This window comes from Dama dama, chromosome 14 (genome assembly GCF_033118175.1).
Source record: "Dama dama isolate Ldn47 chromosome 14, ASM3311817v1, whole genome shotgun sequence".
NCBI classification, from domain to species: domain Eukaryota; kingdom Metazoa; phylum Chordata; class Mammalia; order Artiodactyla; family Cervidae; genus Dama; species Dama dama.
The window spans coordinates 44,050,886-44,061,607 of NC_083694.1; the positions used below are offsets into that span (position 1 = coordinate 44,050,886).

The 10,722-nt window shown below is 49.2% G+C and overlaps 1 protein-coding gene across 2 annotated transcripts in view; it reads left to right on the forward strand.

Annotated features, from left to right (window-relative positions):
* The first annotated feature begins 2,740 nt into the window (after positions 1–2,740).
* The window catches only part of ACOT7 (acyl-CoA thioesterase 7), a 97,169-nt gene continuing 89,187 nt past the window's right edge, over positions 2,741–10,722 (forward strand). Inside the window, exon 1 of one of the 2 annotated variants that reach the window (XM_061160518.1) lies at positions 2,741–2,895. In XM_061160518.1, coding sequence (XP_061016501.1) covers positions 2,741–2,895 — 155 coding nt within the window. Of the gene's footprint in view, positions 2,896–3,886; positions 4,010–10,722 lie in introns of those variants that run through there. The other variant, XM_061160520.1, reaches the window with a different exon arrangement.

The window sequence follows — 10,722 nt, forward strand, 5'->3', positions numbered from 1 at the left end:
AACTGTAATTTACCAAGATGGGGGAAGACTGCAAGACGACCAAGTCTGGGGCAATGGGAGATGTCTATCACATAACCACAGTGAGGTGTGGCCTCGACCAGGGACACACGAATCTGGAATTTAGGGGCACGGTCTAGGCTGGAGACATCTGGTAGGTAGTTGTCCAATCGATAGGATTTAAAGCCATAAAACAGGATGAGCCCCCAAGAGTCCAAACATTGCTCGGGGGTTCTCCAAAGTCCTGAGAGGAAGGAATGGAGATGGACCAGCACAGCAAGCTGTACAGAGAGGCCAGAAGAGTAGGAGCACGTGGCAAGGAATAAGCATTTCAAGAAGAGAAGGATCACGCCAGCTCCATACTATTGAGAAGTCAAGTAAAATGACTTCTGACAAAGGATTATTGGATTTAGCAACTTGCAAGGAATTAGTGACCTCAATAAATTGAGCGGAAGAGACAAAAGCTAGAGTGGAGTGGGCTCCAAAGAGAACGGAAGCGGGGGAAGAGGATAGCGGCTGTGTTTATAAACAGCTCTTTTGAGAAGTTTCGCTGAAAGAGAGGGATGGAAATGGCTCCACTAGCTTGAGAAGAAAGTAGGAAAAAAATAACCCTAAAATGGGGAGGTGACAGACTCTTTGAGATCAGTGTAAATCTCATGATGTTTTTGCTAAGGGGTTGGGTCCCCCACTGCTCTCCTTTAAAGCAGAGCAACATCATAAACCATTGGCAATCACACACAAGTGGATCACCCTGGACTATGGTTTTTCTCCCTACAGAATCCGGGACACAATCAGAAGAGGGTTGAGCTGTTATCTTCCCTGGCTTCTTCTGGACTGGGGGGTCTTCTCACACCAAACTGCTGACAGATGCTGTCTTGGGCCAAAGGTTAGCCACATCCTTTTCCAAAGTTGCTGATTTTGCTCCAGGTTTTTTTTTTTTTTTTGCCTCATCCTGGGAGGGACCTGGCTATTTGATCCTAAACCACTCAGCCCAGTCCCCAGTCTAGGAATTTCCTCAGCAGGTGGTAGGAGTCAGGTTTTGTGTGTCCTGGCTTTGTCCCCCAATTAGATTTTGAGCTTTTTGAAGAAAGGAATGTCTCCAAGTCTCACAGTCCTGCGCCCACCTACACAGGTAGGGCAGGGCTTCAGGAAATCTTCACTCCTTTGTACTGACTGTCCTGAAATGGCTGTTTAGAGAGCGGGAATGAGCAGAGGGAGAGCAGAGAAAGAAAGGCCCTAACTTCTTCACCTGCTATCCCTGATGAACTCATATCATCTCCCCACAGGTCTGGAAAAGTGAAAGTGAAGTTGCTCAGTCGTGTCCCACTCTTTGGGACCCCATGGACTGTAGCCCACCAGGCTCCTCAGTCCATGGAATTTTCCAGGCAAGAGTACTGGAGTGGGTTGTCATTTCCTTCTCCAGGAGATCTTCCTAACCCAGGTATTGAACCTGGGTCTCCCACACTGCAAGCATACGCTTTACCGTCTGAGCCACCAGGGAAGAAGGTGACTATTACACCATTTTTATAGATAAGGAATCTTCCTTGCCTAAGACTGCAGAGCCTGCTAGTGCTCCTGGGTTTCATCACAAGAAATCTATTTCAGGACCCATATTGGAATAAGTTAAACAGGCTTGGTGACCCTAGATGCTTCCAGCGATTTAATTAGTATAAATGGGGGAGGAAAACGAAATGGCAACACACTTCAGTATCTTTGCTTGGGAAGTCTCATGGACAGATAAGCCTGATGGGGGTGGGGAGGTGAGAGGGCTAGAGTCCATGGGGTTGCAGGAGAGTCGGACACGACTTAGCCACTCAACAACCAACAATAAATAGGGAAGCTTGATTTCTGTGGGTTTTGATTGTTAAAAACCTGAGTACAGAAGCAATTTGTGTCCCTGGTAAAAAGCTCGGAAAGAGTCAAGTCTCACACGGAGTAAAAAGTTCTCCAAAATTCCGCAGGCAGAGTGATCACTTCTCCCTCTTTCTTGCGCGGATTTGGTCGTAAACTGCACTACAGGGCACGCGTTGTGCAACATAACAGACCTTTAGGCCTCCTCTCTGCAGGACACGCATCGCTAACCAAAGGCTAGACTCTCTGGGCAAGTCTTTCAGAAATCACCCAGAGGTTGTTTCCAGCGGGCGGTGTGGACGGATCCCAGTTCCTGGCCTCTCCCCAGCAGTTGCGTGTTCCTGCAGCAGAGGCACTCGCTGAGGCCTGATGGTTCCGGGCTCCCGGCTTGGTGCACTCACGTGCCTCCCAGCTCAGCCATGAAGGCTCCTTTACGGTAAACCGCCCCCAATTTCCTCTCAGGGCTGATCTGAGAAGGCCCGTGCCGGCCGCGGCCTCCCGCTGGCCTTTCAGCCTACGCGGAAGGCAAGGCCCACGCGGAAGGCAAGGCCCACGAGGAAGGCAAGGCCTCCGCCTACCGCCTCGCCGCGCGGTGGGCGCGCCCCAGGCCCGCGAACTGTCAGGCACGCGCAGGGGAAATCCCCAAACGAACACGCTCAGCGCGGGCCGAGGCTCACTCTCGCGGCCACCCAGTCCCGTGTCGGCGCCGCCCAACCGCCGCCGAACCTTCTGGAAGCGGCGCCCCACCGCGGCCCCGTCGCCGCCAGAACCGGACGCCGGGGGAGCGGATGCCGGCCCGGGGGCGGGGCGAGGGCGGGTATGCGGGGGCGGAGCTTCGAGGGAGGCCGCGTTCGATTCGCTTTCGGCGAGCAGGCCCCGCCTCTCTGGCGCCATGGCTCCGCCTCCCCCCTCCCCCTCCATGGCGCCGCCCGGGCTCATTCATTCCGCGCCTGGCCTGCCAGACACCTGCGCGCTCCCTCAGCCGTCCGTCGCCGCCACAATGTCGGGCCCCGCCGCTGAGACACCGTCTGCCATCCAGATCTGCCGGTAAGAGGGGCGCGCGGCGGGCGGGCGGGCGGCCAGGGGGCCTGGCGGACCCCCACCGGCCCCGCGCCTTCCCCTCCCCAGTCCCCGCCTCCGCCGAGCCGGTCACCTCCGGATCCCACCCGCCCGCCGCGGCCGGGATGCTCCTTAGATGCCATAGAGCCGGCAGCCTCCCCGCGCGCCGCCGCGCCGGCCTCCGGCGCATCTCTTGGGCGGCGCCGCGGTCACGCAGGCCGTTTGCGCGAGGAAGCGGCGCGGCGCCCTTCCCAGGGCGGGGGTCGGAGCGCGGCCCCCCGCGCCCCGCCCAGCTCCGCCCCTCCGGGTGCCGGAGCATGCCGGGGCCTCACCCCAGGTCCCACTGAGACCCCTAATTCGAGGTCGTTATCCGGGCGGTGGTGCAAAGCCATCCGGATTCCCGGACATGTGCGGCGCAGGTAACCCACTCGACTGGGCGGCGGCCAGAACCCTTTGAGCCCTGGAGTGGGTGCCCGAGTGGGCGAGGGCTGCAGTTACGCAGACCTTGCAGTACCCTGCCAAGGTTTTGGTGTGGGGGAGGCGGCTGTTAACAGGAAGAAGAGGAAGTACCTTTCCCTTCTGACAGCTCAGAGCTAAGAACAGAGGATGGTCCATTGAGCCCAAAAGCATCTTACAGAATGGGGGTAAAGGGTTCTTGTCAGGGGCCCACCCCAGCCTTCCTCCTCCGGTGCTGGTGGGTAGAGGCCCCGAGGATGCCCAAGACCTCGAGCCGGCTCATTTCCGACCGGAGCAGGGTAACCTCAAGGTTACTTTCCAATTCCCTCGGACAGAACGGAAGCGGGTACTGAGCCTGAGCTGAGGAAGGGTGAGGAGTCTGGAAGGCCCGGCAGGCGCTGGGCCTGCAGGCAGAGCCTGTGCTTCCTGCACCACTGACAGTGACAGCACCTTCCTGTTTGGGCTCAGCTCCTAACATTCTTAGGTTGGGCGTCACATTGACCTTGGGTTCAAGCCAAGGTAATTTCCTGAGAATATTGACATCTCCTCGGAAGAGACAAAGGCTGGGCGCGCCGTGCTGGATCCGTGGAGTCCCCTGAACCCAGCCCTACTTCTGACTCAGTTGGAGTCCTGTCCCGACCTCAAGGTCAGTTTTCTTTTCTAGGGAGAGAAAATCTTTGAGGGAGCCTTGTGCCATTGATTTGTTATTGGCTGTGTGACTGTCCTGGCCCCACCTACTCTAGGTTAGGGGGATACTAATCCAAGTAACTGATCCTAAGAGACAGACAGGCCTGGAATCAGGTCCTTGGGGTCAATCTCTACCTCATAATGGCCAGGTGACTTTGGAGCTCATTATTTGCAAAGGGTTTGTTCATTATTTGCATCTGGTTTGGTTTGCCCAGCATATCTGGGAGGGTGGATGACAGGGATCCCAGGAGACTCTTAAGGTCATCCAGCCACAGGAGGAGGAGGGGTGCAGCTCCTGACAGGTCTCCTGTCTCCAGACCCACCTGTTTTCCTCCTGCTCCCTGCGAAAGCAGATACTGATTTCAGTCTACTCATGGAAGGCTGCGCTTTTATTTATTAATACTTCATCAGGATGGCAAATAGCCCATCTATACATAGTACCTTTTTAAAAACCAGCTTCTAATATAGTTAACAAACAGCCTTAGGCACTTACATATGGGCCCACACTTCTTGCTCATAATGCCTGCTTATCTGGCTGCCTTTCCAGTATTCACAATGGCACATTGTCTTGGATTTGGGACACCGGGGTGGGATCCCTGGCGGAGGTGAGCCTCAGGTGGCCAACACAACTGTCAAAGAGAGTGGGAAGGGGTTGGGATGAGGTCCCTGGTCACAAGGGCTTGGCCCAGAGAAACCCCAGGACACTGTAGTGGAGGTAGCAGCAGGTTGGAGCCCTTTAAGGACATCTAAGCAGACACCCCATGTTGAAAGAAGAGCCTTTTGGCCTAGAGCAGCCCAGCCATGAATTTAATTAACTGTCCCTGGTTGCCTCCAAGGTGTGAAATGCCCCGAGGGAGGGTCTCCAGCTTAGGGAGTACACAGTCTCGAAGAGAGAGGATCCCACAACCCCCACCATCCTAGACAATTAAGAGTTGTCTCAAAAAGAAAAAAAAAAAAAGAGTTGTCTCATGCTCTTGGTTCAGAAGGAGGAGTTCAAGGGAGAGGGGCTCTAAAGGCTGGGGAAGGCAGTGCCAGGCCTAGCTGTGAATATGGCCTTTGCCTCTTGGAAGCTGCCTAACTTTTTGACGCTTATTTTATCATGTGTGCTCCAGGTGCTAAACAAAGTGTTATCCAGGGCCTGGCAGAATGACTGCCACCTTGTAAGTAAAGGGAAGCTCTTTTTGTCTGAGAAGCAGGACCCAGGCTCAGGAAGCTGAGGGCCTGGTTGGAATCCCAGTTATGCCTCTTGTCTTTGTGGGCTTTAGACCTCAGTATTCTTGTCTTGTGCCCAATGTCGCTGTGAGATATAAAACCTTTGGCACAGTGCTGGGCAGTTGTAACTAAAAAGAGCAGTTTACATCAGAGCCTGAACTTTGGACAGCAAGCCAAGGCAGTGTGCTGTCTTCTCCTCCTTTTCTTTTTTGGGTGCAACCAGGGATCAAACCTGTGTCCCTTGCATTGGAAGCGAGGTGTCTTAATAGCTGGACTGCCAGGGAAGTCCCATGCACCCTTGCTTTGATTGAGCCCCACATGAAAGCTCTGCAATAGCATTTAAAGTCTCAGAAGAGCCTTTTTCTTTGGTTTTATTCTTAGTGATGCTAATTCATATTTTGTTAACAAATTGCTTTTTCCCTTGTTTGACCCAGAGTTCTAGAATGTCAGATGGGATTGACCCCTAGAAACTCCCAGCCCAACTCTGTCATTTTACAGATAGGGGAAAATGAGACCCTCATTTTCAGACTTGGACCAGGGCGGCTTTGGAACCAGACAGCCAAGGGAGCAAAGGCAACTGATGGGCTGTTCCCTGTCGGGTGTTCCATTGTGGTTTTTTTTTTTTTTTTTGCCACACTTTATGGCTGGTGGGACTTCCCTGACCAGGAACTGAACCTGCATCCCCTGCAGGGGAAGCACAGTCTTAGCCACTGGCCGTGAGGGAAGTCCTCCACTGTCATGGTCTGTCTACTGCTCAAGCTCACATTCACATCTAGTTGTGAGGCTCAACCGTGGCATCAGCATGGGCCCCTAGTAGGACCCCCTAGGTGTTGGTCCAAATGAAGTTGAAGGTCATGTCCCATACCAGGCTGTTAGAGAGTGATGGAGATGCTCTGCGTCTGTAGCGTGCTGGGCACTAGCCACAAGTGGCTTGAGATGCGGTTGGATGTGGAGGAACTGAATGTTTAATTGCATTCATTTGTTGCTGTTGTTGTTTGGAGAGTAGGTCTTGTCGGACTCTTGCGACTCCATGATCTGTAGCACACCAGGCTTCTCTATCCATGGGATTTCCCAGGCAAGAATACTGGAGTGGGTTGCCATTTCCTTCTCCAGGGAAATCTTCCCAACCCAAGGATCAAACCCAATCCAAGCATTGAACCAGGTCTCCTGCACTGGCAGGCAGGTTCTTTACCACTGAGCTACCAGAGGAGTCCCGCATTTAAATTTGTTTAAGTGTAAACAGTCTGGCTTCCTGTGGCTGGTGGCTACCTTATGGGACAATGTAGTAAGGAGAGGAATTTAAAAACCAGAATTCCTGATAAGTCTCTGATGGCAGGGTTTCCTAAGGGAAGCTTGGGGAAACTGTGGGGACTGTAGTTAGCTCTCCAGCAACAGAGCCAATGGAGGGAGACCTTGGCAGGGACATAGCCTCCCGGGCAGGTAACCTGGAATCCTTTGTTTGTAAGTAGATGTGTCAAATCTACAAGTTTTTCTTTTGCTTGCCCTGCTTTTCCATGTAATCTGCTCCTAAGTGTCTTGAGCTCAGGGACTGCTTTGTTTTCTCTTGTGCCAGGAATGCCTAGCAAAGCACCTGATGCCAATAAAGATGAATGGAATGGACCTGAATTTTAGTACAATTACACCTCATTTTATTGCGTCTCACTTTATTGCATTTTGAAGGTTGTTGTTCATTGTTCAGTAGCTAAGTTGTGTCCGACTCTTTGGGACCCCATGGACTGCAGCATGCTAGGCTTCCCTGTCCTTCACTATCTCCTGGAGTTTATTCAAATTCATGTCTGTTGAGTTGGTGCATCTCATCATCTGTTGCCCCTTTCTCCTCCTGCCCTCAAATCTTTCCCAGCATCAGAGTCTTTTTCAATGAGTCCACTCTTCGCATCAGGTGGCCAAAGTATTGGAGCTTCAGCTTCAGTATCAGTCCTTCCAATGAATATTCAGGACTGATTTCCTTTAGGATTGACTGGTCTGATCTCCTTGCAGTCCAAGGGACTCTCAAGTCTTCTCCAACACCACATTTCGAAAGTATCAATTCTTCTGTGCTAGACCTTCTTTACGGTCCAACTCTCACATCCATACGTGACTATTGGAAAAGCCATATCTTTGACTATACAGGCCTTTGTCGGTAAAGTGACGTGTCTGCTTTTTAATACACTGCCTAGATTTGTCATAGCTTTTCTTCCAAGGAGCAACAGCCTTTTAATTTCATGGCTGCAGTCACCGTCCACATTGATTTGGGAGCCCAAGAAAAGAAAATCTGTCCCTGTTTCTATTTTTTCACTATCTATTTGCCGTGAAGTGATGGGACCAGATACCACGATCTTTGTTTTTTGAAGGTTGAGTTTTAAGCCAGCTTTTTCACTCTCCTCTTTCACCTTTATCAACAGGCTCTTTAGTTCTTCTTTGATTTCTGCCATAAGAGTAGTGTCATCTGCATATCTGAGGTTGTTGATATTTCTCCTAGCAATCTTGATTCCAGCTTGTGATTCATCTAGCATGGCATTTCACATAATGTACTCTGCATATAAGTTAAATAAGTGGGGTGACACTATGTGGCTGGTGGTGGTGGTGTTCAGTTGCCTAATTGTGTCCGACTCTTTGTGACCCCCATGGACTGCAGCATGTCAGGCCTTTCTGTCCCACACCATCTCCCAGAGTTTGTCCAAGTTCACCTCCATTGCATTGGTGATAGGTACAACTGGTAGATATGCCAATAAAGATGAATGGATGGACCTGAATTTTAGCACAGGTACACCTCATCTTACTGTGTCTCACTTAATTCCAGTATGAAGGTACTGCATTTGTTTTTGTTGTTGTTGCAAATTGAGGGTTTTGTGGCCACTTGGCATTGTCAGGTGATGGTTAGCAATTTTTCTCTTAAACGTTTATTCATTTTTTTGGGCCACATTAGCATTTTTTTTTAGACATTTATTCATCTATTTGGCTGCACTGTGTCTTGGTTGTGGCATGCAGGCTCTTTGTTGCAGCACCTGGGCCTCTCTTGTGTCAGAGCATGGGCTCAGTAGTTGTGGTCCATAGGCTTAGTTACCCCAAGACATGTGAGATCTTAGTTCCCCAACCAGGGATCAAACCCATGTCCCCTGCATTGCAAAGCAAATTCTTAACCAGTGGACCACCAGGGAATTCCTGAGGGTTAGCATTTTTTGGTGATAAATTCTTTTTAATTAAAAGTTTTTTTTAATTGAAGCATAGTTATTGTATATTATACAAGTTACAGGTATACAGTATAGGTGGGCTTCCCTGGTGGCTCAGCAGTAAGGAAACCACCTGCAATATAGGAGCTGCAGGAGATGCAGGTTTGATCCCTGGGTCGGGAAGATCCTTTGGAGGAGGGCATGGCAACCCACTCCAGTATTCTTGCCTGGAGAATCTCAAGGACAGAGGAGTTTGGCAGGCTACAGTGCATAGTGTCACAAAGAGTCAGACATGACTGACTTAGCATGCATGCATACACAATATAGATAGGCAATTTTTAAAGGTTATACTCCATTTATTCAGTGCAGTCAGTGCTCAGTTGTGTCCAACTCTCTGCGGCTCCATGGACTGTAGCCTGCCAGGCTTCTCTGTCCATGGAATTGTCCAGGCAAGAATACTGGAGTGTGTTGCCGTGTCTTCCTCCAGGAGATCTTCCTGACCCAGGGGTGGAACCTGCATCTCCTGCATTGGCAGGTGGATTCTTTACTACTAACACCAGCTGGGAAATCCATGCTCTATTTATAGTTATAAATATTGGCTATATTCCCTATGCCGTAGGTATAAAATAAAATGTTTTTTAAGTTAAGGTGTGTACACTATTTTTTTTACATTTATTTTTATTAGTTGGAGGCTAATTACTTTACAATATTATAGTGGTTTTTGCCATACATTGACATGAATCAGCCATGGGTTTACATGTGTTCCCCATCCTGAACTCCCCTCCCACCCCTCTCCCCATCCCATCCCTCTGGGTCATCCCAGTGTACCAGCCCTGAGCACTTGTCTCATGCATCCAACCTGGGCTGGTGATCTGTTTTACACTTGATAATATATATGTTTCAATGCTATTCTCTGAGATCATCCCACCCTCACCTTCTCCCATAGAGTCCAAAAGTCTGTTCTATACATCTGTGTCTCTTTTTCTGTCTTGCATATAGGGTTATTGTTACCATCTTTTTAAATTCCATATATATGCGTTAGGATACTGTATTGGTGGTTATCTTCCCGGCTTACTTCACTCTGTATAATGGGCTACAGTTTCATCCATCTTATTAGAACTGATTCAAATGTACTCTTTTTAATGGCTGAGTAATATTCCATTGTGTATATGTACCATAGCTTCCTTATCCATTCGTCTGCTGATGGTCATCTAGGTTGCTTCCATGTCCTGGCTATTATAAACAGTGCTGCGATGAACACTGTGGTACACGTGTCTCTTTCAGTTCTGGTTTCCTTGGTGTGTATGCCCAGGAGTGGGATTGCTGGGTCATATGGCAGTTCTATTTCCAGTTTTTTAAGGAATCTCCACACTGTTCTCCATAGTGGCTGTACTAGTTTGCATTCCTACCAACAGTGTAAGAGGGTTCCCTTTTCTCCACACCCTCTCCAGCATTTATTGCTTGTAGACCTTTGGATAGTAGCCATTCTGACTGGCGTGTAAAGGTACCTCATTGTGGTTTTGATTTGCATTTCTGCGATAATGAGTGATGTTAAGCATCTTTTCATGTGTTTGTTAGCCATCTGTATGTCTTCTTTGGAGAAATGTCTGTTTAGATCTTTGGCCCATGTTTTGATTGGGTCATTTATTTTTCTGGAATTGAGTTGCAGTTGCTTGTATATTTTTGAGATTAATCCTTTGTTGCTTCATTTGCTACTATCTTCTCCCATTCTGAAGGCTGTCTTTTCACCTTGCTTATAGTTTCCTTCGTTGTGCAAAAGCTTTTAAGTTTAATTAGGTCCCATTTGTTTATTTTTGCTTTTATTTCCAGTATTCTGGGAGGTGGGTCATAGAGGATCTTGCTTTGATTTATGTTGGAGAGTGTTTTGCCTATGTTCTCCTCTAGGAGTTTTGTAGTTTCTGGTCTTACATTTAGATCTTTAATCCATTTTGAGTTTATTTTTGGTACACTATTTTTTTAGGCATAATCCTATTGCACATTTAATAGTGTAACTTTTGTATGCACTGGAAACCAGAATAGTCCTGTGACTTGCTTTATTGCGATATGCGTTTTACTAGAACTGAACTCAAAATATTTTCAAGTAGGGCTGTTTGGAATTTTTTCTCTTCGGGGCTTTGTCTTTGGGCTCACAGCAGAGTTAATGAAAACACAGAATCTGAGTTACAGAAACCACACTTGAAGGTAGTGTTCTGGAACATTCCATAAAACAATGCCCAGTGCTGGCTTCCTTCCTGTGGAGATGTGGGCGCTTTGGGTGAAGATGCAATCT